Genomic DNA, 27,690 nt, shown 5'->3' on the forward strand with positions numbered 1-27,690 from the left:
TCTTAGAATCATACAACCTTCCAAAACTGAATCAAGAAGAAATAGAGAATATGAGTAGACCAATCAACAGCAGGGAGATAGAAACAGTAATCAAAACCTCCCAAAAAATCAAAGTCCAGAACCAGATGGCTTTCCTAGTGAATTCTACCAAACATTCAAAGAAGACTTAATACTTATCCTTCTCAAACTCTTCCAAATAATTGAAGAGGAGGGGAAGATTCCTAACTCATTCTACAAAGCCGTTACCCTGATACCAAAACCAGAAAAGGACAACACAAAAAAAGAAAATTACAGGCCAATATCACTGATGAACATCAATGCAAAAATCCTCAGCAAAATATTAGCAGATCAAATACAACAATACATTAAAAAGACCATATACCATGATCAAGTGAGATTTATTCCAGGGATGCAGGGATAACTCAACATCTGCAAATCAATCAACGTGATACACCACATTAACAAAATGAAGAACAAAAATCACATGATCATTTTAATAGATGCAGAGAAAGCATTTGACAAGGTACAGCATCCATTTATGATAAAAACTCTGAATAAAATGGGTATAGAAGGAAAGTAACTCAACATAATAAAGGCCATATATGACAAACCCACAGCTAATATCATTCTCAATGGAGAAAAACTGAAAGCTATTTCTCTAAGAACAGGAACCAGACAAGGATGCCCACTTTTGCCAATCTTATTTAACATAGTATCAGAAGTCCTAGCCAGAACAGTCAAACAAGAAAAAGAAATAAGAGGGATCCAAATTGGAAAGGAAGAAGTGAAACTGTCACTATTTGCAGATAAGATGATTTTATATATACAAAACCCTAAAGAAATCACCAAAAAATTTTTAGAAATAATAAATGAATATGGTAAAGTTGCAGGATACAAAATTAACAGACAAAAATAAGTTGCATTTCTATACACTAAGAATGAAGTAGCAAAAAGAGAAATTAAGAATACAATCCCATTTACAATTGCAACAAAAAGAATAAAATACCTAGGAAGAAATTCAACCAAAGAAGTGAAAGACCCATACACTGAAAACTATACAATATTGTTGAAAGAAATTGAAGACACAAAGAAATGGAAAGATATTCCATGCTCTTGGATTGGAAAAATTAACATAGTTAAAATATCCATACTTCCTAAAGCAATCTACAGATTCAATGCAATCCCTATCAAAGTTTCAATGACATTTTTCACAGAAATAGAACAGGGAATCCTAAAATTGATACGGAACAACAAAAGACCCCAAAGAGCCAAAGAAGTCCTGAGAAAAAAGAACAAAGCTCGAGGTATCACAGTCCCTGATTTCAAAATATACTACAAAGTTATAGTAATCAAAATAACATGGTACTGGCACAAAAACAAACACATAGATCAATGGAACAGAACTGAGAGCCCAGAAATAAACCCACACATTTCTGGACAGCTAATTTTTGACAAGGGAGCCAAGAACATACAATGGAGAAAGGAAAGTCTCTTCAATAAACAGAGTTGGGAAAACTGGATAGCCAAATACAAAAGAATGAAAGTAGACCATTAACTTACACCACACACAAAAATTAACTCAAAATGGATTAAAGACTTAAATGTAAGATCTGAAACCTAAAACTGCTAGAAGAAAACATAGGCAGTACACTCTTTGGCATCAGTCTGAGCAGCATATTTTCAAGTACCAGGTCTGACCAGGAAAGGGAAACAATGGAAAAAACAAACAAATGGGACTACATCAAACTAAAAAGCTGCACAGAAAAGGAAACCATGAACAAAAGGAAAAGACAACCTAATAATTGGGAGAAGATATTTGCAAACCATATATCTGGTAAGGGGTTAATACTCAGAATATATAAAGAACTCATACATCTCAACAACAAAGAAACTAACAACCCAATCAAAAAATGAGCAAAAGATCTGAACATTTTTTTAAAAAAGATATACAAATGGCAAACAGGCACATGAAAAGATGTTCAACATCACTAATTATTAGGGAAATGCAAATCAAAAGTACAATGAGATATCACCTCATATCCGTCAGAATGGCTATAATTAACAAGACAAGAAATAACAAGTGTTGGAGAGGATATGGGGAGAAGGGAACTCTCATACACCGCTGGTAGGAGTGCAAACTGGTGCAGTCACTATGGAAAACAGTATGGAGATTCCTCAAAAAGTTAAGAATAGATCTACCATATGATTCAGCTATTCCACTGCTGGGTATTTATCAAAAGAACATGAAAACATGAATACATAAAGATTTATGCACCCCTATGTTCACTGCAGCATCATTCACAATAGCCAAGACTTGGAAGCAACCTAGGTGCCCATCAAAGGACAAATGGGTAAAGAAGATTTGGCATATATACACAATGGAATACTACTCGACCATAAAAAAGGATGAAATCTTGCCATTTGGGACAACACAGATGTACCTTGAGGGTAAGTAAAATAAGTTAGAGAAAGTCAAATACCATATGATCTCACTAATAAACAGAAGATAAAAACAACAACAGGGGCCAGCCCTGTGGCCTAGTGGTTAAATTTAGTGCACTCCACTTTGGTGGTCTGGGGTTTGCAAGTTCAAATCCCAGGCATGGACCTACCACTCAGCAAGTTATGCTGTGGCAGGGATCCACATACAAAATAAAGGAAGACAGGCACAGACGTTAGCTCAGGGCTACTCTTCCTCAAGCAAAAAGAGAAAGATTACCAACTGACGTTAGCTCAGGGCCAATCTTCCTCACCAAAAAACAAACAAACAAACACATAAAAACAGAGATTGGATGAGTGATTACCAGAGGGAAAGGGCGGAGGGGGGAGGTCGAAAGTGGTGATTAGGCACATGTGTATGGTGATGGATTGTAATTAGTCTTTTGGTGGTGAACATGATGTAATTTATAAGAAATTGAAATATACTGTATACTTGAAATTTATACAATATTATAAACCAATGTTACCTCAACCAAAAAATAAATAGGAAGAAAAAAACCAATTAGCTCTATCACACTTAATTTCTATCAGAAACAGTTTGATTTCATTTTTCAGTACAAATAAATGTGCTCATATGCATCCTCATGACAAGCTACCCTATTTTTTTTATGAGCCAGGTGTGAGTTAATTCTATTTCCTCATATATCATTTTAAAATGATGCAATTTTAATGTCCTGAACTTAACACCATTTATAGTTTAGGATCAACGTTGAATTCCTTAGAAATCAGGATTCAAATTTTAGGCAACAAAAGCCTGTTTGGGAATATAGTGTTTCTAAATTAAAATAGGATTTAAGGTACAGATATGAGCAATGAGGTCCCCTTTGCCCCATTCTTTATGGTTCCATGTCTGGAGGTACTTGGGCACCATTCTCAATTTATTCAAATAACATCAATTCAAAGTATTCCAAGTTCTATAAAATCTCTTAGTTGTATTCCTTAAAAGAGTTCAAATACCAAAATTCCATTATTAATGCCATCTTCTTCCATGGAAGAACAGTCATAAATTATTAATGGGAATAACTGGAATCTTCTATGTATTCATCAATCTGTAAAGCAATTTTCCCCTATAACCCAACCAACATCCTCTACTTCTACACGTATGCTGTGAAGGACAGTGGTTTCTGAACAAAACATATTGATGTAAATGTAGTGACATCTTTTAACAGTGCACCAGGTGTTATAAACTTTTCTGTACTGTTGTACAATTTCCTAGTTTTTTCAATGAATAATACTAATTGAAGTTACACGAAGTTTCAAAGGCCACTTTAAGGTCTATGTAAAAATATTAAGCTCATTTACATTTTTACTGATACCTTTAGTCTTTCTTCATTAAAAACATTAATGTTACTATTTTTGGAGTCTGGATGTTTTATCAATAAATCACATTGTGAGAGTTATTTTGTATCATCATTTGATAATAATCTCACAGGCAATGTCATTGAACAAAAATCATTACCAGTCCCACAACCCTCACTACAACATGTAAGGAATTCAGAATATCTCAATACTTCTAATGCCACATTTCACCATTTACAGAAAGAGACAAAAAAAGAAGTCTTTGATGCCTTAACTAAAGAAAGTTTTGCCAACGACAATGTTTTTAATTGTCCCTTAGTTTCATAGCCCAGGCCCTAGGGCAATGAATGTAACATTTAGAATGGATCAGAGATATGCCTTTGTTTTGTAAAGCAAAGGGGTAATTGTGAACTCGGAAGATGCAATGTCAAAAAGGCAGGGTTTCAAGACAGTAGATTTTTCACAGGAAAGGGTAAATATGGAAGTTGATGATCTGGAAATTGATTTCATAAAATCATCTGTGTCCTTGTATCCCTAGAAAATCTTTGAGTACCTCTGAAGTACTCTTTACTTCTAGAAGCAGGTTATTTCGCTGGGAAGACTGCTGACCTAGAACTGCTGCAACAGCTTCCCAACTGCTCCTCCCACTTCTAGTCTTGCTTCCCTACAGCGCATTTCCCACCGACCCTTCAAAAACATAAATCCAATCTAGTCACTCTTGCTTACAACTCTCCCAGGCTACTCAGCACACTCAGAATAAAACCCAAACATTTTGCCAGGACCTACTTGGCCATGAACTGGCTCCCCATTCTCTCTCTCACTCTCTCCCATCCCCCTACTCCTCCACCCTCACCCCTTTTTTTATCTTTCACTTTCTACCTGCCCACTCTATTCTAACCACACTGGCATTCTCACAAGGTCATTCCCAACTATGGGTCTTTGCAATAATTCTTTCTGCCTAGAATGCTCATCCCAAGGTAATTATTGACTTACTCTCTTGCTCCATCCAGGTCTCTTCTCAAATGTTACTTCCTTAATCACCCTATATGAACCAGCATGACCACTATCCCTTACCCCACATTTCTCACTGACCCCTTTCTTGGTTGTCTGCATATTCAAAACTATCTGCAATTATATTATTTCCTCCCCTCTACTCCTCAAACAGAATGTAAACTTTATGAAATGAAATCACTGTCTCTAAGAGATAGCTGCACCTCCATGTGCATTGCAACATTATTCACAAATACTCAAGACATGGAAACAACCTAAGTGTCCACCCACAGATGAATGGATAAAGAAAATGTGGTATATAATATATATATACACACACACATATACACAGGATGGAATATTATTCAGCCATAAAAAAGGAGAAAATTTTATTTTGCTATTTGTGACAATGCAGATGAACCTTGAGGGCATTATGCGAAGTGAAGTAAGTGGGAGAAAGACAAATACTGTATGATATCACTTATATGTGGAACCTAAAAACACCAAACTCATAGAAATGAGAGTAAATTGGTGATTGCCAGGTGCTGGGAGGTGGGAGAAATAGGCAGATGTTGATCAAAGGGTACAAACTTCCAGTTATAAGATGAATAAATTCTGGGGATCTAATGTACAGCATGGTAACTACAGCTAATAATACTGTATTGTATACTTGAAAGTTGCTAAGACAGTAGATCTTAAATGTTCTCACCACATACATACACACACAAAGTGGTAATTATGTGAGGTGATGGATGTGTAACTAACCCTATTTTTGTAATCATTTCATAATATATATATATATCAAATCACGTTGTCTATCTTAAACTTACACAATGTTACACTTCTCAATATATGTCAATTATATATCAATAAATCTGGAAAAAACAAGAATGTAACCTTCATGAGGGCAGGGACTCTATCTTGCTGCTATTCTCTTAATGCCTGGAATACTGCTAAGTCAATGAAATAAGTATTCTTCTATATGTTTGCAAGGCCATATTTATAAGGACCTTCATTCCTACCTTGTTTGTGGTAGCAAAAAATAGGGACAACATAAAAATCATAGTACATTGTGAGGGCTCAGAATTTGCCACCCCAAAATGTGTCTCTTTGGCTTGATTACTTTTTTTTTTTGCTGAGGAAGATGCACCCTGAGTTAACATCTGTCACCAACCTTCCTCTTTTTGTTTGAGGAAGATTCACCCTGAGCTAACATCTGTTGCCAGTCTTCCTCTATTTTGGATGTGAGTTGCCACCATAGCACGGCTGACAGAGTGGCGTAGGTCCACACCCAGAACCAAACCCAGGCCACCGAAGCAGAGTGTGCTGAACTTAACCACTGGGCCACCAAGCCAGCCCCTCTTTGGCCTGATTATTTTTAAGAACAAAAGACTCAGAAACAAATTTTGACCTTCCCCATAACTTCCTGAAAGAATTTAAGATAGAAGGCCTGTTCCAGGAAGGAGTTCTCACCATAGATAACTAACTGTAGGTATGGTAGACAGGAGGGCACCTAGCAAGGCCCATTTTATCAAAGTTCTCTCTGGGGTCTCATTGTCTACAGATGGCCTAGGAAACATTCGTCTACTGCGCATTTGCTTTTCCATCTCCATGTGAGTTGCCTTCCTCTCCTTTGAAGTCCCAAACCACTATCCCCAACATCCTCCTTTGTCTTTAGCTTAAGATGGTATTTAAGGTGCTGGCTTCAGCCATTTTGGTAAGTTACTCACTTTCCTGGGTTTCTCTGATATATACACATTATTAAATTTGTTTGATTTTCTCCTGTTATTACGTCACACATCAATTTGATTCCTAGATCAGCCAGAAGAACCTAGAGGGTAGAGATTTTTCCTCCCCTACAACATACTTTCAATACAATATGATGCAGCTGTGAAAAGAAGTGACATAATCTCAACTTTCGAAACAAAGAGGACCCCAAGATAATACTTATGCCGTGGAGTCTAGGATGCTATCAGATGTAAGACATACCTTTAAATTATTACTACCAAAAAAGGAAATGCCCAAGATGGGAGTCTAATAGGAGACGCCTATATAAAGCTGCATACAGGTAAAGACAAATGAACCTACAACATAGAAAAGATACACCAAGGAAACTTGCATATCTCAATCCTGAAAATGAACAGAAAGAAGAAAAAAAAATTCCTTGAAAATGTAATAATCAGTGTGGCCCCAAAACTGTCAAGCACAGAATTTAAAGTAGTATGAGGCTGGTAGTAAGAACACATGACTGACAGAAGCAAACATCCTCCTTGGAAGAAATGGATGTCAATCCAAGACTATGATGATTGTAAGATACTATCAACTATAAGATACATCTCAATTTCAGTCATGTTAAAATGTAAAAAGATTGAGTATCCTAGAATTAATGAAATACAATATTAAGTGAAAAATAGAAGGTACAGAATGCTCCCATATTTGGGGAGAAAACGGTTGTGTGTGTATATATGTGTGTGGGGCGGTACTCTTCAATGCTTAGAAAATTTATGAAAAGATATGCAGTAGCTCTTATAGTCTTGGATAAGAGGAAGTTTTCTATTTTTTTATCCTCTTTTAATTTTATACCATGTACGTTTATTACTTTTTCTCTTAAAAAAAACTTTAAGAAATCAGAAAGAATAAAATAGATCTTTCAATGTTTTCCAAACTATACTGTAAATTCCCTTTGCAAACTCACTTCATCCTTAAACCATAATCTTTAAGAAAGGAACAATTAAAAAGTGAGTAATTTCCTCCTTATGTTTGGTTGCAAATTTCACAGGATGAATCTCACCATTCTCTAAAGGAAACAACACTATGAACAAAATAATCCAGAAGTATTTATTTAGCACCCATGCATACATGATTAAGCATCAGAGTCATTTAGAACAATGAGTTTTCAGATTTAAAACAACGCCTCTAAGGTTTCACAATCTAAAGCCGAAAATGAATGTCCACACAAACCAATAAACTATTGTAGACCCACATATAAATAACTGTAGCCCTCCAGAGTACTTCCCCCGTAAGAGCGTGTTCAGAGGCTTAATGGATTTTATTCAGGTACATCCACAGCCCCTACAACAGTATCAGGTTGGTAGTGGGTCCAAGTGACCAAAAAAAAGGCAAACACAGAAGGCACTCAACAGTATTTCTTGAAGAAATATTTAATTGCGTAAATATTGAATACACATTTACATAAGCATTTCTTCAAAACAATCAAGGGACCAAACGTTTTTAAGTGGTGGTAGGGTAAATGGGGTTTCACATATTCATTTGACAAATATTGACTGAATTTCAACTATGTGCCAGGCACTGTGATAAACACTATGGACGTGAAAATAAATATGACATGCTCTTGACCTTGAACAGCTCACAATAATAACCTAAATTACACAGATTATATAATATGATATAAGGGTTATAACTGAGGCACATACACATGCATGTGCTATGAGAACACAGATGGTATAACTGATTCCACAAAAGAGAATGGTAGGAAAATTTACAGAGAAATGACTTTTGAGATATGCCTTAAAGACAGCATTCTAAACCCAAATTCCTCCTGGCATCAGGAAGGTAAATACAGTAAAGAGTCCACGGTCAGAACTACCGCAAACTGAAGAGTCGATGCTTTTCTAAAAGAGACGGCTGCTACTCAGTCCAGCCAACTATCGCCTGACAAGACTGTAGGCACAATGTTATGGGGCTTCTAATCTTTCAAGGATAGACAGAAATCATATTTTTGTGTGAAAATAGTTTAGCAACTGATTTTAAAAAAAAATCTTTTAGATAAAATAAAAATATGTCTGTTGGCTAAATCTGGCTTGCCAGTCAAGTAATTATAATCTCTGCTCTAAAGCATAAATCCATAAATCTAGTAAGAAGAGAGAAAAACGCATTCTAGACACCCCTTATTGAACTCAAATTTCTACAAAGTACAAAAGAAATCAACTATGTGTTATCATGCAACCCATTTAAAGACATATTACCTTAGGGTCCACTTTCAAGTCACAGCAGGTTTTGTAACTAAATTCTTACATGTTTATCTAGAATGAAGAAAAGGGGTTCCTAATCCAGCATTTTCTAGAGCACAAGTAATAAAAAGCCTCAAATCTATACAAGTAAAAATTAAAGGATATTTTTTCAAGTCTTTGTGAAACTAGAAATATCTTTTTATGTCAAATTTGAAATACGTCCTGTTATTGGTAAGGATTATTCCATGATTTAAACAGCATTAATATCTAAAAAGGAAGGAAGCTTATTAAACTCGATAAATTATAATAAAACTAACTAGAAAAATGTTTAAAAATTCAGTTTGTACAAGTCAGTGCTTATAAAACTATCCATTTTGAGAAGATAATTTCTACTTACCTTTTTTGTTTTTGGACCCTAAAGGTTGGAAAAACAAAAGAATTGATAAATTAAAAAAATAATTCAGATATTTTTAACAAAAGTATCATGATTATTAGGATGTTAAAATTAGGAGAAGCCGGGTAGACTATAAGGGAATTCTCTGTACCATCTTTGCAACTTTTCTATAAATCTAAAATTATCTCAAAATAAAAAGTCTTTTAAAAAAAGAATTCAGACAAAGCTACAAACGGGTCTAGGAAAAACTAAAATAAAATAGTTCACCCACTGAAGGATCTTTTATAAACAAATTTTACACTCTTTCTTATGACAGTCACTCAATGACCCATGTTTAATGAAATGCCCTAGAACTAAAAAGAGCAGCAGTCAAAAAGACATTAGTTTAAAGGGTTCCAAAGAACAATAAGTCATTGACTAAGTATTGGTACTAATGTCGAGATGGAAAGTGTGGGAATGGTCTCATATTCTAAAGAAATAGTCTTTCTGTAAAATTATAGATTGTTGATTTTATAGAAAGAGAATATGTTATTTAAAGCAGACAAAGCTCTGATAAAACAATTTTATTCAGCAAGGTCTTAGCAGATCTATTCTTTTTTGGAAATTATTTTGGAAAGCACAGGATTTCAATAAATATTTACAATTAAAAGTATTTTTCAGTAATGTCACTTGCAATTTCCCGATTCCATGTGTCCTTTAGATTTCTGGTAAGGAATTTGTAGGAGATCACATGACTAGGAGATTATGCACTTTCCACACCTGAAGACATATACATGAGAAATCCTAGTTCAAGCCATAAGATTATCACGGTATAAAATATGTTTAAAATGACACAGTGTAGTAGATTACATCTTCTGGAAAAGTGTATATATTTCACTCATTCACTCAGCAGATATTTATTAATGATGTACACACAAGATGCTCTGAGACGCTGGAGATGACATAAAGGGAAATGGTAGGGACTGTGCTCTCATATAATTTTGATGAATAGGTTCCATTTTATCATATTTATTATCATATTATAATATCAATTAATAGTTAACACACTTCCATCTTGAAATAAGTACTATACAGCAGAACATATAAATAGCATTGCCCTATTCTTTTTTTTTTAATTTTTTTTTTGGAGGAAAATTAGCCCTGAGCTAACATCTGCTGCAAATCCTCCTCTTTTTGCTGAGGAAGACTGGCCCCGAGCTCACATCCGTGCCCATCCTGCTCTACTTTATATGTGGGGTGCCTACCACAGCATGGCTTGCCAAGCGGTGCCACGTCCACACCCAGGGTCGAACTGGCGAACCAGGACACCGAAACAGAACGTGCACACTTAACCTCTGTACCACCGGGCCAGCCCACATTGCCCTATTCTTATGCAGACATATTTTAAAGATGGGCAAATTGTCAACTCTCACTAGTGCTTTTAACTCGTTTGGGATAAGGACATATCTTCACCCCACCTGCAAATCCTAAGAACATCATGTAGTACAGTAGTTCTCAAAGTTCAGAGGGCATAAGAATCACCTGCGATGCTTGTTAAAAATGCATATTCCTGGCATAAAAGTATACACACTCACTTCCCTCTCCTCATTGTGATTCAGTAGATGTTGCGGTTTGAACTGTGTTCTCTCAAAATTCATACATTGAAGTCCTATCCCCCAGTACCTCAGAATTTTACTTTATTTGGAAATAGGGTTGTTGACAATGTCATTAGTTAAATTAAGATGAGATCATGCTGGAATAGGGCAGATGTCTAATCCAATATGACTGGTATCCTTATAAAAAGGGGAAATTTGGACACAGACACACACACACGGAGAATGCCGTGTGAAGAATGGAGTTACGTGGCCACAAGCCAAGCAACTGCCAGAATCTAGGAGAGAGGTCTGAACAGATCCTCCCCTAGCACCTGCGAGGGAGCACAGCCCTGCTGACACGTTGATCTTGGACTTCCAGCCTCCAGAATTGTGAGACAATAGATTTCTATCGTTTAAGCCACTTAGTGTACGGTAATTTGTTACGTGGCAGCCCTGGGAAACCAATACAAACAGTAGATCTGGAGTCCAGTTTGTTCCTGGAATGTGCACTTTAACAAGTACTCCAGGTGTGTTAGAAGCAAATGTTCTAGGGACCACATTTTGAGAAACATTCTAGAGGGATCTAAGAAGAAACTCATGTATCCTTTGGAAGTAATAAATAGGTGCTTATTGTTCCCTCTATTTATCAGCAGTTTTACATTGGCTTAAAGTCCATTGACTTTCTGTTCTTCCTGATGTGAATTCTCTCCACTCCCTATTTCTTCCCATCACTTCTGGTGAACTCGTATTCATCCTTTAAAACACAGCTTGAAAAGCATTAGTCTTTCCTTCCTGCATCCACTCCTCCCTCCCTCCAGCCCCAATTTCATCGTTTCCAACTCCTGTCACTCCACTGTAGATACGTGAATTGTTACAATTATAAAGCTGTATTGTAATTTGTTTAGTCTGTCTCCCAGAGTAGGGAGAGACTGTCATATTCATCTTTGTATCCTTGGCTTCCCAACTAGTTGCCAAGCACAAAAAAATGCACTCCATATTTTCACTTAATTAATGAACTAAATAACTAATTACATTTTCCACCTCCTCTAGTCTTAATCATAGGAGATGGAAATCACATTTAAGAAAATCTGAAAGGACATAATCTCATAGCTACATGTTGGCCTGTTCTTGGAGAAGACAAGACAGCCAAGGAGCGCAGAAAAATAAAACGAGAAGCTTTATCATACTTAATAAATTCAGGGCAGGCTGAGTACCTTGAATCACTAAAAAATTCATATTTCCACAAAAGACCACATAAAAAAAACTTCTCAAAGCAGAGTAAATTGCAACAGCTTTTAATTAACTACTGAGGAAGCATAAAAACACCTTTCCGCCAAGCTGCAATGAGAAAGCAATTTAACGGGAACGTGTACCATTAGTGGAAGTTACTAGGTTGGGACAAATTTTTAAGCTTAGCAATAGTGCGAGATTAGGACACCTTCTGGCCGCATCGGCCATCCCCCGTTTGCAGAAACTGGCTTGGGACTCCCACCTGCCATCGAACCCGGGACGGGAAGGCCAAACGTCAGAAGGTCGATCCCCCCCTGGCCCAGGGGAATGGGTTCTTTCCTAAACCGACCTGCTCCCCTCTAAAATATGACCAGCTCTTATTACATCATTAACCCAGGTGAAAGAGAACCAATGCTCGCCCCTTCACCTGTCTCCCCCACTCCACCTGCTCACCATGCTGAGTCAAAACGCCCTCCGCAGCGGACCAACTCAGAGACCAGCGTTGTGAGGAAGACGCTCCCAGGTTGTCAGGACAACAAGCCCCGCCCACCTGCGCCCTAGAGCAACAGCGCCGGTCTTCCGGGCGAGTCTGCGCAGTCGCGCTGGGTTCTTCCGGACGGCGCCCCGCCCCCTTCCCTGACAGGTTGCCCACTCCAACCCCCGCCTGCTTCCCGGTTGACGGACCGAGGAGTCGGAGCGGTCGGAGGCTTTTACGCCTGTGGCGTGCCGCAAAGTGCGTGAGTGCCGCCGCCGGCGCGTTCGGTTCTGTCTTCCGGCTCCTGGGGTCTGGAGGCTGTGAAGGATTGTCTAGGAGAGGACCACCGGGTGTGGGGAAGGGATTCTGAGCGTCTTCCTCCGTTCACAGTCTCTCTCCCTATTTCCCTAGGGTGTTGGGGCGAATCTTTCTGTGAGGGCTTCGAGAAGGAACGGGGGCCGCCGGCTACGCGGTCGGGTCAAATGACCGATTCCGGTCGGCCGCCTGGGCCACCAGAGCTTAGACTAGCGGGGGCACGGGGCTCAATTGGCAGTTTAGGTAAAGAGGTAAATAAACTGGCTTCAGGAGGGTTGGTTGTTTTGAAATTAATGACCTTCGGATTCTTCTCCCGGAACATGGCTGTGTTTACTTTCTGTGCAAGGTATATGCCGTTTTTCCTAAGAGCCGCTCTAGACAAGAATTAGAAATGATTTGAAGCAATTCCTGGGTAAAGTGTTCCTTGCAGGTGGATGAAGGTCGCTGAGGCCTAGCAAGACTCAGTAAGTTATTTGCCCAAGGTCACATACTGATGGTACTAAGCAGTCGCACAATGTTCAGAATTTCAGTCTCTTCCCGACATGAAGAGACACTGGCAACTTAGACCAAAAGAAAACTAGAAGAAATTAAGCTTCTCCCAGAGCCTAAATGAATTCTCTGTCCGTTTAGGATCTAGACCCTGTTTTAGCATAAGACATGAAATACTTTAAAATTATTGGCACCATCTCTTCTCTGAATTCTAAATTTATAACGCTCTATCCCAACTCTGTTGATTAAATGTATTTTTAGTAAATAAGTATTACTGACTGAGCTAGTTTCTGTGGGTTAAAGTGTTACTATCCCCGTTGTAACAGAAATCCAGGTTGTGTAATGAGTATTGCATCCCACCTCCAGCTCCCTGGTAGCAAGATAAAAACACATCTTAATGTCAACTTCATATAGAGTTCTAAAGCCGTTTGGTATGGAAGTAAGCTTTTGTTTTAAATTGAACTGCTAATATTTATGGTTCAAAACCTGTCAGCTAGGATTGGTGATGGGCCTCTAGGGGAGAGGACTTGCTGAAGCTCTCACTCTGTCTACCTCCCTCCTGGGGAGGAGGGATTGCTGTGGATGTGTTAGAACACATGGGACTGTGTTCTAGGGGTCACTGTGCTATATGAGATTATACCAGTGAGCTTGGTTCTCCTCTAGTAAAATTCTCTTACAAGCTGCGTAAGTGTAAGACAGCCCATTTCCTGGTCTCTCTTCTTTACCTTCAGACAGGTGAACATTCTAACCCACTCTGAACATACATAACCATCTCCTTTCAACTCACTTTTATAATCTGGCTTCTAGGTAGGCCTAGAACAAGCTGTATGCCAGCCTTTAGGGGCTAAACCTCTTGGCACCTACCTCTCTGATTACATATCCTTTGGCGCTGACAAGTGTGTTGGAATGAGTTTGCGTGTGAAGGTTTTTAGGCTTAACTGGCTTGGGGAAATGCACTTCATGTGTTTGAGTCAAGTCTACCAGAAGCCAATAAATAATCATCTTGCACTGCCTTTCTTTGCCACTTTTCCTTTTATTGCCATCTGAACTTCATGGGAAAGAGTGATTAACAACAGCTTTGGGCACCGTAAGCTCAAGTAAAATGACAATTCTCACTTAACCCAGGACTGGAGTTGGTTAAGTCTTAACTCAGTCCACAGTCACTGGAAAAAGGCTAGCAATGGGGATTGTACCCTCGCCTACCTTGGCCACCACACACATCCAAGTTCTCAGCATGCTGAGGGACTTCTCTCAGTCCCCAACTCTGGCTCTTTACAAAGAATAGACTTCACGCAGGGCTAAGGAGCAGCCCCAGGTCGCTGCTGCTCTTAAATTGTTCATCAGTTGTGAACCCAAGGAAGCCTATTTCTCCCAAAGGCTAAAATAAACTGAAATGCCTGAAGGTCAACATACAATAATAAAGATAAACTACATTAATTCCTATAAATTAGCATATCAAAGGATGGGACAAATTTACCTTACCACAGCAGTGACTTTTTTGCTGGGTAAATCCTTGTTATACATAATTTCTAAAAAGGGTAGCAGCTAAAAAGGACAATTTAAGCCACATCTCTAAAAGTTTTCACACATTACAAATTGTGAATTAAATAAAGCTGTGCTCTTTGCCAGGAATTAAACAGTCTATAATTTGCAATTTGAAATTATATCTATGTAGATTTAACTTAGAATTATTTTAAAAGCACCTAGTTCTTAAGAGTCATTCTTCAGTAAGATTAAACCAAGTTGGAAAATGGTTCTCAGCCAAAAAAAAAAGTTTTAAAAATGAAATTAGGTGTTGATATAGCAGGTTAAATACACTCTTCTAATTTCACTCTCTTCCAAAACTCCACTAAATCTTCAGTAAAGGGATATAACAATAAATTGGAAAAATGAGAGAGAAGATGACAACAATAAAACTTTGGAAGCCACAGAACAGATGAATGTGACTTAGCATACCAGAAAAGCCCAATTTATATTGCATGATTCTCAAAAAGCACTGTTAACAGGGCCACTGGGATTGGAAATGAAGAATGAAGTAAATTATAGAGGACTAAGTTAAAACGATTTGAGACACACCTCTAAGTGACTGCACCCCTGCCTCCCACAGAAAATTGGAGGTTTATATCTGAACAAAATACTACTAGTCTCTGGACTGTGATGTCCTCAGGCATAGTAAGTACATGAGAACCACTCTGGAAACAAATTAGGTGAATTTGGGTAGACATAATACTGAATGTGTGGCGTCCATTCTTCCACTTTTTCATGTTGAACAGGCAAATCTTCAGAAGACTAGAAGACTCTTCTCTGGGGAATCTGACCAGCCCAAGAGGAACGATCCAAGATGTTGACATCAGAGGTTCCCAATAAAGGCCACTCAGATCACCTAAGTGAAGCTCACTCTGGAAGCTGCAACCATGTATGCAGGTCTTCTAAAAAGCTTTTTTTGGCCTTTCACTTGTGAGAGTGGACAGAAAAGAATTACCAGACCTTAGAGGAAAGCTCAGAAGTATTAGAAGCAAGCAGAAAAAGAGCAACTTGGAGGAAAATAACAGAAAACTGCAAGAAAGCTAATCTGAATGAACTCAAAAAAAACGTTCTTCTACATTGTGTACTTATGTGAGTTAGCTAACTACTAGTAAAAAAGATGATTATACAAGTACTAACAAGGAAGTAATATTGGTTCCCATAGGATTTATTTATGAACTTCAGCAAGAAGTTCTTGCTGGCAGCAGGAGTCTTTCCAGTATATTTTTTAAAAATTTAAAGTAAGTGCTTACATCCAGGGCTCCTTCCGCAGAGAGGCATACCCCCTTTTATGCAGCTATTGACTTGTGGCAGGCTGAACCACCTACCCTGACTACTAAAGGGCAGCCTCGTGGTTTAGATAGATCTCTATTTCCGTGTGTACCTCAGTATCTCCCAGCCCTACTCTTAGCATTTACCAGCATATCTACACTAATTTTTCAAAAGTTTTACTGAGGTATAACTGACATACAATAAACTACACTTTAAAGTCTAAATACAATTTAATAAATCTGACATATTCATACACCTATGTAACCATCACCACAATCATAATAAACACATCCCTCATCCCGATTTTTGTCCTGCCTCTTGATCCCTTCCTGGTCTCCAGCCCCTACCCCTAGTCCGAGGCCACTCTATTATTTTTGAGCATTTTAAACATCTCTATGGTAGTCTCCAGCTGTGCTCAGAGCAATCTTAGCTCTCCAGATACCAATTTCTGTTTTTCATTAGTGCTCTGTTTACAGTTGCATAGGATTTGAGTGGTCTGCCCCCAACCTATTTTCCCCATAAGCCCTGTTATTTTTAATATGTTTTTGCAAGATGAAAGGTTTTTTAGGAATACATATACTTAATCTCAAAGCACCTCCCACAAAAGACTTCCTAACTTCAAAGGGAAAAAAAGAGTAACTTTACAGTGGAGAATCCAAACATTACCTTAATTAAGTGATCAAAATTAACATCAACCATAATGGAGCAAATTGGAATTGTGTCCACCTGTTAGGATGCAATGAAATGAGCAAACCATCAGGTCTATATTTTTTCCCAACCACACAACCTGAATCTGGCTATGAGTTAACATCAAAATGAGACACATGCTACAAAATAAATGGCTTGTGATCTTCACAAGTGTCAAGTTCGTGAAAGTCAAGGATATCCTGAGGAACTGTTTCAGATTGAAGAAAGCTAGAGACATGAAAACTAAATGCAGTGTGCAACCTTGGATTGGATCCTTTTGCTATAAAGGGCGTCTTTGGGACAACTGCCAAAACATGAAGGGGTGTGGATTCAATGGGAGTAATGTAGCAGTGTTAACTTCCTGATTCTAATGGTTGTGTTGTTCTCTAAGAAAGTGTCCTTGTTCATCAGAAGTACACTCTAGAGCAAAGCTGTCCAGTGTGGCAGCAACTAAGCCATTGGTACTGATGAGCACTTGAAATGTGGCTAGTGTGACACATTGAAATAGTATTTTGGATATAAACAAAATACATTATTCAAGTAATTTCACTTGTTTTCTTTTTTAATATGGGCTACTAGAAAATGTAAAATTACATAGGTGGCTGACTATATTTCTATTGGATGGCACTGCAAAGTATTCAGGCTGATGGGATATCATGTTAGCAATTCTCAAATAGTTCAGAAGAAAATGTTATTAGTACTATGTTGCAACTTTTCTGTAAGATTGAAATTATTGCAGAGTAAAAATTATGTTAGGGGCCAGCCTGGTGGCGTAGTGGTTGAGTTCAGGTGTCCGCCTCAGTGGCCAGGGGTTCACAGGTTTGGATCCCGGGCATGGATCTAGCACTGCTTATCAAGCCATGCTGTGACAGTGTCCCATATAAAATAGAGGAAGACTGGCACAGATGTTAGCTCAGCAACAATCTTCCTCAAGCAAAAAGAGGAGGATTGGCAACAGATGTTAGCTCAGGGCCAATCTTCCTTACACACACACAAAACTTATGTTAATGAAGGATATAAAAAAGTATAAAACAGTTTTCTTAGGTCATTGGGAAAATGGAAATTAAAGAATTTTAAGGGAGTTTATAAATGACATTAACATTTACTTTGGGCCTATCATGAACGAAATGCTTATGATGTTAGCAATTTTATGATTTAATTGCCACAAACATAAAACTACTGGGAATTACTTTCTATGTTTAAGCTATCATGGTGCCCTTAAGGAGCTGCCTCTCCCTAGTAGCACTAACAAATTACACTTAAAGCAGCATAATCTATTCCCACTGGACATTGCCTGTTCCTTATGTACCCCCTTATAGGTTATTCACTTGGCCTCATCACCACCAGTGTTATTGCCCATCTACCATTAACTGTGAAGCTGCTTGACTACACACTGGTTCTTCTACTCTAGCCTTTCTTAGATGAGCACCTTTCTAGATTTGATCAGGCCTCTTCTCAACGTCCTCCAAAGGGATCTGGCCTTGCCTTGAAAGCAGGGTAAATATGATCTTCCTTTGACGATAAGGAACTGAGGCTCAGAAAGGTTAAAGTAACTTGTGCAACATTATGCAACCGGGATTCAAATCTAGTTCTCATTCATCCCACTTTGGTAAAAAAGGAAGTACATCTACATATCTATCTCTGACAATCCATTTTCTCTCTCTCATTATCCTATTTCCTTCACAGGACTTGTCACAATTCAAAATTATCTTGTTTGCTTATTACAGCTCCCTCAAGAGATACCGCCTCTGTGAGAACAGGTATCTTATCTGACACGTTCATAGCTATATCCCAGTATCTGGAACATAAAAGTGCTCAATAAATATTGAACGGAAAAAAAAAAAGTGAGCATTTTCCCAGTCTGTAAAATCTTTTTTCTTTGCTTCTTTTTTAAGACTACAATACGGTTATTTGCAAAAATTTTTCCTTTTCTTTAGGTGTGTTATGTATAAAAGTGGATACTTTCTATGATAAATGAAAATGGCCAATTCTTTAAGAGGAGAAGTATTGAATCTTTACAAAAATGTAAGTAATTATATTGCCAGTTTTATAAATGTTATTATATGACATGGATTGTTTAGAAATACATAATCTTTCTTTTTTAAGCTGCTGTATCTTGGACGAGACTATCCAAAAGGAGCAGACTATTTTAAAAGGCGTCTGAAGAATGTTTTCCTTAAAAACAAAGATGTGAAGGACCCAGAGAAGATCAAAGAACTTATTGGACGGGGTGAATTTGTAATGAAAGAGCTAGAAGCCTTATACTTCCTTAGGAAATATAGAGCTATGAAACAACGCTATTATTCAGATACCAACAAAACTAACTGACCATTATGACTATATAATTTGACTGAAAATCAGTGCCAGTTGTTTATGTCTACCAAATATTATAAAAATAATCCTAACTTAAAATGGCAAGATATGTCATGTAAAAAAATATCTGAGCTGCCTTATGTGAGTTTCAAATTCTCTTCATACAGAGCTTTATCAGCAACCCTTTATGCTAATTTTTTATATTAAAATAGCAATTTACCTACACAAATTGCTAAATACCAATTATAAATTAATGTGCACCAAATTTTGAATGAAAATATAATATACTTAAAGTACATTTTTTAACTAACAGGTTTTCGCCACTTATTCTTAGTCCATTTCTCCATTTTGCTGGCGAGAATGCCATTTAATGAACATTTAACTAAGCAAAATAATTTCTTGCATACTTATTCCCCTTAACTTTTGAAGGAGTACCTTATTTTTGACCCCATTTGGTACATTAGCAGCACATTTTCAAGGTTCACTACAAAACAAATAGCACCTGGTAATGATTTAAGTGCAGTTCTAGAAATAATAATACGTATAGAGTAAGATTACTTCTGAACTTGAAATAGCCTGCCAACGACTTGCATTACACACATACCTATTTAATTATTTCCATTATTAATTTTGCTGCTGGCTCCCTTTGGGCCTTAAAACAGATCACCTGTTGTGTATCAATTACCTTCTTTGATAAAAGTAATAAATAATGTTACTCTTTTCTTTTGTCATCAAGACAGATCTGTTTTGCATCTACTTGTAATGGGTTTACATGACAATGAACCTAAACTTAACCTGGTTTTAAGTTTAAGCAAACACTTATAATCTTTACATAATGTTCACAGCACCTTCCATAAATAAAGAATATTTCTAATTTACAAGCTGCAAAAAAGATTCACTGTTATACTATAGTGTCTGTGGCTTATAAACTATTCCATATCAATTGGGGGAAAATGTTTCAAATTTCCATCAAGAAACACACACTATCATAGTCACCGTAACTATTTTTATTACATTACAATAATTAGGAGCAGTACAGTTCATGACAAAAATATTACAAATTTCAGATCACTTCACAGCACATACTCCTATAAACATTTAAAAGTTAATTTTAATTAAAAGAGTGGTCATTTTTAAATTTAATGTTTGATATGACCAACATTCCTAGGTCAGCGCAACCAAATGATGGAAAACAACTGGATCACACTGCATATGTCCCACAAAAAAAAGCACAATGTACAAAATGTGCATGTTTCAGTTTACACTATACAAAAATAGTTAAAATACATTCCAGGTAAACATGTTACATTAAGAAATAGTACTAGTAAGAAATTGGCACTCAAAGGAAAAATGCAAAAGTATTTTCAACATGAAAACACAAGACAGTGGAAGTGGAAACTTTTGGATAAAAGTTACATAACCCATTTGAGCTCTATGGGGAGGGGGAGCCTCTGTAATTGACATTTCTGCAAGTAATAACTTTGATTTTCCTAAATTTATCTAAGTCACCTATCATCATCCCAAACAGGTACTTAAAACTATTAAACTAAAACAGGTATTAATCTAGTTATGACTATTCTTCAAGAACTGATGTGAATATATCTTTAGAAATAATTTTCATTTTCTGAAGGAATGTAACCAGTTGTATGCTGTTAATTTCTCAATGCAGATTTCATGCTACTCAATACTAACACACAAGTTATTAAATATAAATTCAGCTTTAAAGTAACTGATGGGTTTTTAAAAATCATTAATACATCATTATCAAGAAATTATTACTTTTTGGCAAATGGAAATGACAGAGTTTTATTGCCTACAAAAAAACTGAGTGTGTATATATTGTTGATAAAAAAATGGTTAGAAGAAAAAAGAATCACTGGAATACAAATGAGATGAACTTGTGCAAACTGCAACTTAACATGCCTCACAACATTTACATATTAGGACAAAATTGTGCAATGATGGCAAAGGTTTCCATAACCTACAGAAGTTAGGTTCTAAATTCCTATGCAGTGTGACTCAGTTAAAAGAGAGCCTAGAATTCCTAATTGGGAATATTCATTCAAATTATACTACATACTTCTGCTACATTCTTCCACAAACATGTTAATGGCTAAGACTACGTAATTTAGCAATTTTTCTCAACTTTAACATGAGGATTTTTATCTTTAAGGCTGTAATAATTAGATAACATTTATATTATTTCTAGGATTATCTCCCCTTTTAAAATCTCTAGAAAAACAAACCTTTTGTCAAACCATTCAAAATTCACATAATAAAGCATAATTATCACTGCCTTAAAAAAACAATTACCCAGCTACATCAAAAATTCAAGAGTCCTAAAAACCCCTTCAGTTATGCACTGCGATTCCTTTAATATGGCCCTTTCTTTCTCTTGTATAGAAACAAGAGGAAGTACTACATAGGTCTTAACACCCTACCTAATGTTCCATAAACCTGTAGTTTAGCATTTCAGAAATCATATTGATTTTTACCCAGAAGTTTCCTTTTCTGTGAATTAGTTAGGCATCTATTTAATCATATCCAGACAAACAAAACTATTTTAGAATTCAATATTTAATTTTAAAAGTCTATTTTAATTACTTATACAAAGAGACCAACTAGAATATTACACACTTGGGAATTTTAATATTATTAGCTGACATACAACTTAATGTGTACTATAACTGTCCCAAGAGAATCACATAATTATGCCAAATAAAACACAATATAATCAAGTTTACTCCTTTAAAACGATGAAGTAAAGTGATTTATATAAAGTAGTTACATAGGAATCAGAGCACAACAATTATTTTAGAAGTAGAAGAAACCTTAAAGACTAAATCCCTTCTTTGCAAAGCTAAAATATGCATTGTTATCTCTGGGTCATGTGCCAAACGTCTCACCAGGATATTACAGACCACTGTAGAATGTAAGCACTACTTAAGGATAGAGAGTATGTCCCTTGTTTGGGGATACCATAACATCCCCAGTGCCCTGTGTAGTGCATGGCATCTAGTAGGCACTCAAATATTTGTTGAATAAATGAATTCTGCTAAAAAGCAAGCTTTATTAATTAAATTTTAAAGGATTTTTCATTGTAAGATTTTAGGTATTAAAACAATGGAACATATCATCCCAGGGCTAGTCCCAGTTGTAGATTACCTAAGGAATTCCTGTAGCACTATCTTTACTGAATTCTCCTTCCACTGGATAGGGTTCTGTCTACTCATAGCAGATATGAAATTCCCACTTAGTCACTAATGGACCAGGCAGCAAAGAGATGATGTTCAAAGGATCAAGATTAAATTGGTACAGTTACCACCTGAAAATCAGCTATTAGGTCAAATCCGATTATAGTATCTGTCAGATTATGTTGAGTGTGAGGAAATAAGATGTAGTCATTTTGATTTGACTTGTTGGGAAGCCTTCATGGAGATATCCAAAGCAGCAATAAATCATGAGGTTAGGGGAATTAGAAGTATTAAAAGAAAAAGCTTCAAGTCACAGGGCATGTAGAAGGGTAGGCAGGCAAGATGACACTAATGTGAGAGAGGAGTCCTGAAACTAGAGAATGGATATTCAAAAACAAACTTCACCTCTTGCACAATTTTGCCTAAGACTGGCAGTGATGACAATAACAGGTAAAAAGTTACAGATTGTGCTGAGATTGACAAACAGGTTTATCCTTATGTAAACTGCATGTAAATCACATAGTAGTAATGCTAGATACAGCTTTTGAGATGACTTCTTTTAACATGAAGAAATGGACAGTAAGTGAAATCGGAGTTGTAAAAGACAACTAGAATCTAAGTCACTTTCCTACTAATCCAGTGATATTTTCACCTCAACATACCATCTCACTTCAAATATTTTAAAATAAGTAACATTTTAAATGCATTGAAAGAATCATTTTGTTAATATTAATTTATCTATTTTTAAGCATTACAGATTCTTAAATATGGACCAGACTTGTAAAGTGTTTATGAAATGTTACTTTAGCCAGTGTAAAGAGAACTAGGCAATACTAGAGATTTTGAAACTTTTTGATTTCACTGTTTAAAAAAAGAATTAAAGTCTTGCCATTCCCCACCCCAAAATCTCATTTAAAATAATTTTTTTTTAAAGTTCTGTTGTATTTTTTTTAAACAAAAGTGATGTTCCTGATCTGTCAGCAGGACCACCACATAGTGAGAATGTATCTTGCTGAGCCATCTACACTCTCTCCTAGTCCCCAATTCTGACCATCGGGAAATGCATGACAACAGTGGAAGCCCACAGGGGTGCAGTCCATACTGTGAAACTCTCAGTGAAGCTCAAAGGTTCACACACGGCCTGGCCTTGCAACCTTGGTCTCTTCAACACCTACCAAGCTAACTGGCCCAAATAATCTTTAACATCACTACTAGAATTAAAACTATTTTCAAAGACGGAAGTTCAAGAAAAGATTTAAAGTTATGCTAAGAAAGAGCAATCGACACAGGGAGACTATAATTAATTCCTATGAGAATTTTTTATACATGTTAAAATTTTTTCAATTATTACAAAAATTTAGTAGCATGTAAATATAGCCCCCAAAATGGTTGCTATAATCCTCATTACATACTGGGTCTGCCTTAACAGGAAAAGCTATTCAGAGTATTATAGGAATTTATCTAATATGGAAAGTAAATGGCCTTTTACTATTTTCCATCGCCTTGTATTTTTTTCCCATTTTTTCCCTTTTTATAGAAAAAATATAGTATTTTTGGGAGCATGACATGTAGCAGTGGAAAGAGGGAGAAAAACCTTTGTGAAAAGTGTAACTTTACATTCATTAAGGGTGACTGAAATTATAGGACATGATGCCTACAAGATGATCTACAGGAAGCCCATAAATTCATGTTCCCTCAATGTTTCAGGAAAACCAATCAGGAAATCTCAACTGAAGTTATAATTAGTAATTAATCCATGTATGCGACTAGATAAAACACAGAATAGGGATGATTTGAAAGCTTCATTAATTTGTTTCACACCAAAGTTCACAATTGGTAAGAAAAATAGGAAGTAATCAACTGCATGCACCAAAAACCCCAAGACAGAAATCTCAGGTATTCAGTTTCTTTTTCACAGGCATTGCTAGTTCAAAAACCAAAACTCAGGGAATACTGGCACTTAGAGGAAAAAAAGTTTCCACTGTCATTTTAAAATAAGCATTCAAGATAAAAGCTAACAGTTTGGATGGAGCAGAAAGAAAATTAGGTAATGCTAAAACAAATGCTAATAATTTAGTGTAATGTACAAAAATTACCACTTTTACTTAAGTATGCCTTAAGAAAAAAGTACAAATTGTATTTACATAATTATACACTTTGTCTTTGACTTCTTTTTCTTCTTTTTACCATCTTTGCTCATTTTTTCTTTATGTTTTCGAATTTCTCGAACTAATGTATAGAAGGCATCATCAACACCCTGAAAAATACATAACAAGTATTAAATTGTGAATATATATGATGGTTTGAGGTATACAGATAACAGAAAGTATATATTACTAATGAAAACAATACTGAGAAAGAATAAGGACATTTTATATTTCTCTTTAGGCAACTGAATATAAGACTTTTAGGATTCTTAAATGTCTTCTTCATTGATATTTTGTGAACATTATAAATAAGGCCACTGATTTTCACAAAAGGCAATGAAAATCAATGGCACAGAATCTTACGTAAGCTTAACAAATGACTTTTCCCCAGAACTTAATTTGCTACTAATTTTTCCCTATTGGTACACCTCAGTCACCAAAATCCAAATGCACCTGTGTGTGTGTGTATGCATGAACAGGTATTTACACTTAATTATCCCTGAGTTCCTAAACATTAGATATAAGCCATGCAAGTATACTATTTTCATAAATATTCACAGTAACAATATTTGAGTTCTGGTTCAAAACTTATTTTAAATCCATTAGATTTAAATAATTACCAAGAAGTAAACAGTATTTGAATACACTTTCAGTCTTCAAGTAATATATATTAAGGCATTAGTTTCCATTCATATACTTATCATATAAGAAATAAATTTAAAGTGATCCCAACACAAGACACACTACTTTGAAAAATGTAGTATCTCTGATATGTGGAGAAATGAGCTAAATCAATGGTGTAGTCTACCAACTTGGAGAAGATTCTCCTGTATTTATTATTGTTTTAGTTTCTGTTGAGTATACTAAGTATTCAAAAGCTTGCCATATAAGCCAAATGCTGTATCTTCAAAGAAATTTCCATTAGGTCATTTTGGTCTACATCTATTTATGATCAAAGCAAGGCATCTAACTCAGTAATAACTGAAAGTGATTTCAAATCAGAATAATTTTCAACCTGATAATTCATAAAGTGAAAAATGGTGCTCTCAAAGCCATAGCAGGACAGTGGATTTTAACCCTTCAATACTTAAATTATACAAGATCCACACATAAGTCGATTTTTGCCATGTCCCCGTTAAAAAGCTAATTAAATATAAAAGCAAAATAAAAATTAAAGAAAAAATATCCTCTATGTATTTTAAAATCTGTTCCACTGAGTAGTAACTACTAAAAAGAAAAAGCCTGTTAACCTAATGTTCTCAAACCTAGACACTAGAGGGAGTCTTAGGAACAAATACCCAACGAAGTCGTATAAATCAAGCCACTTTAAGAACAATGACAATTGGGTTTTTACTCATTTAATCACCTCTGTTGAATATTCATATAAACACAATCATTTCATTAAGTTATATTATCTTGAAAATAATTTAAAATTTAAAAATTTAACAGTGATATGATTTCTCCTTTACTGCATTACTAAGATCTTCCACAATTAATATTTCAAAATAACAAAATTAATTCAGAGCATTTTCATTCAAGTTACAGATAACTACTTTTTACAACAGATCTAAAATTTAGAAAAGTACTACCAATATTTTTAAAGAAGTAAACAGAGTAAGAGTGAGAGGCCTTGCTCACATTTAAACAAACAGTTGTAGGATAAAAACCAGCATTACTGATTTGAACACAAGTGAAAAAAAGTCCCAATAAAGTCCAAAACTGTACTCATTGATATTCCCCACTTTCTGATATCATTACTGATACAATGTAAACACTGCTTTTGTATGACCCAAAGGAGAAAGGAAAACCGATAAGATGTAATTTCTCAGCAATACATATATATATATATATATGTATATATCTCAGCAATATATATATATATAAACCTTCATGCTAACCTTAACACAGAGATTGAAAAGCTTCCCATGATAGAATAAAGAATAATTATTTTATAGCTCACCAACCTTGACTAATTTATAATTATAAACCCTTAGAATGGGATGCAATCTTAAAAGAGGATCTAATCCAACTTGCCCACCCTCCACAGATTCCCTTTGATCCCACATCTTTATGTTGTCTACTCCATTTCAACTGCTTTTAGAAGGAAGAAAAATGTCAATGGTACTAAAATAGTGAAGCAGATAAAATGAAAAACCATGATATGGAAATAGAGAAGACACACTCTAGGTGAAAACAATACACAAGTATTTAGGAGAGAGTGAAGACAGAATTTGATAACATTACCCTTTTCTAAGATCCTGACAAATACTTTAGGTTCCTATTGCACTGAACTCTTCCTTTCTATATAATCTTATTAAAATTAAATAATTTCAATGATTAGGGAAATGTAACAATTAATCAAAAGCAGGCAGTGAATTCCTTCTTTTCATATGGGAACTAGTCATTCTCATACACACATAAAAGGACAAAAGTAGTATCCCAGTAATTATTTTGTTTAAACTCATCCATTTTAGGACTAAGAAAAATTAATTTGTATATATTTATGGTAGTCAAATTAATTTTGTACCATTATTTAAAATTTTAAGTATTATCAAGTATACTGTTTTCTTTATATAAATGCTATCCATATCCACTAAAAAAAAGGATTCCATTCATCATGCCGAACAATGATTCGACATTCACACTACATAGTCACTGAAAATATAGTTTGCACAAGTTAGAAATTTTAGAATAGTATATGCTTCCACCTTTGTTTTAAATAAAAATTAAAGCATGAAACTTAATTTATTCTAAATAGTTCTACTTTAAAAATCATCTAGGAGTAAGACAATAGGAGGAGAAAATTTAAAAAACATCATTTAAATCTGGTCATGGCTACTTTTATTTCAAAAGTTTAACTTTTCAAGTTGCATTATAATGTTAAATTTACCACAACTTCTAAATTAAAATATTGCTTTACACAATGACACTCAAAAAATACTGTTCATAAATCTCAGTAAAAATTAATGCCAGTCATGCTTTGTGTCATCTTCCGAGTTTAACAGATTAGTATACCACATAATATCTACTATTCAGATGTATTTTTTATACTTTTGGGAGATACATTATTTATTTCAGACCTTAAATTCATATAATAAAGAATACAACCTTTAATTTAAGCAGAATAAACGATATCCTATCATTTTATTTCATGTTCTCACAGAACATATACTACAAACAATATGCATCAAAATCTTAAGCTTTGGCATGAACTTCATGGCATCTATTGAGTGAAATATTTTCTGAGCAAGACTCAATTTAATATGGGTTGGTTAAAAAGGAAACTGAGATATTCCACTCAATAAATCCAAACAGGG

General features: G+C 35.7%; 3 protein-coding genes across 21 annotated transcripts in view; 1 reads left to right on the plus strand and 2 right to left on the minus strand.

The window, feature by feature from the left end:
• Positions 1–12,628, minus strand: part of DNAI7 (dynein axonemal intermediate chain 7) — a 73,452-nt gene extending 60,824 nt beyond the window's left edge. For 4 of the 10 annotated variants that reach the window (XM_070270091.1, XM_023643243.2, XM_070270089.1 and 1 more), the window contains exons 1-2: positions 12,411–12,506; positions 9,157–9,174 (exon numbers count right to left, since the gene is read on the minus strand). In XM_070270091.1, coding sequence (XP_070126192.1) covers positions 9,157–9,174; positions 12,411–12,413 — 21 coding nt within the window. In that variant the 5' untranslated portion in view covers positions 12,414–12,506. Of the gene's footprint in view, positions 1–8,774; positions 8,832–9,156; positions 9,175–12,402 lie in introns of all 10 variants that reach the window. The other 6 variants (XM_070270090.1, XM_070270092.1, XM_070270088.1 and 3 more) reach the window with 5 other exon arrangements.
• On the plus strand, positions 12,517–19,924 carry ETFRF1 (electron transfer flavoprotein regulatory factor 1). Of its 8 annotated transcripts, none has more exons than XM_070270097.1 (5): positions 12,564–12,690; positions 15,510–15,852; positions 18,447–18,563; positions 18,657–18,744; positions 18,826–19,924. In XM_070270097.1, the coding sequence occupies exons 4-5, from the start codon at positions 18,694–18,696 to the stop codon at positions 19,045–19,047; spliced, it is 273 nt and encodes a 90-aa protein (XP_070126198.1). In that variant the 5' UTR covers positions 12,564–12,690; positions 15,510–15,852; positions 18,447–18,563; positions 18,657–18,693; the 3' UTR covers positions 19,048–19,924. The 8 variants fall into 8 exon arrangements, with proteins under 8 accessions (XP_003365230.1, XP_005611041.1, XP_070126198.1 ...); XM_005610985.4 differs by having other exon boundaries at positions 15,510–15,652; XM_005610984.4 differs by lacking the exon at positions 15,510–15,852 and having other exon boundaries at positions 12,552–12,690.
• A 94-nt stretch (positions 19,925–20,018) lies between these two features.
• Positions 20,019–27,690, minus strand: part of KRAS (KRAS proto-oncogene, GTPase) — a 39,331-nt gene continuing 31,659 nt past the window's right edge. For 2 of the 3 annotated variants that reach the window (XM_023643249.2, XM_070270096.1), the window contains exon 5: positions 20,019–24,483. In XM_023643249.2, the coding sequence (XP_023499017.1) occupies positions 24,367–24,483 (117 nt within the window). In that variant the 3' untranslated portion in view covers positions 20,019–24,366. Of the gene's footprint in view, positions 24,484–26,617; positions 26,619–27,690 lie in introns of all 3 variants that reach the window. The other variant, XM_023643250.2, reaches the window with a different exon arrangement.

The sequence above is a fragment of the Equus caballus genome, chromosome 6 (genome assembly GCF_041296265.1).
Source record: "Equus caballus isolate H_3958 breed thoroughbred chromosome 6, TB-T2T, whole genome shotgun sequence".
In the NCBI taxonomy this organism is placed as follows: domain Eukaryota; kingdom Metazoa; phylum Chordata; class Mammalia; order Perissodactyla; family Equidae; genus Equus; species Equus caballus.

Coding starts and splice junctions, on each gene's coding strand:
- ETFRF1 (XM_003365182.5), top strand. CDS start 18,694: ATGAAAATGGCCAATTCTTTAAGAGGAGAAGTATTGAATCTTTACAAA. Junction 18,745..18,825: donor TATTGAATCTTTACAAAAAT/GTAAGTAATTAT, acceptor TTCTTTTTTAAG/CTGCTGTATCTTGGACGAGA.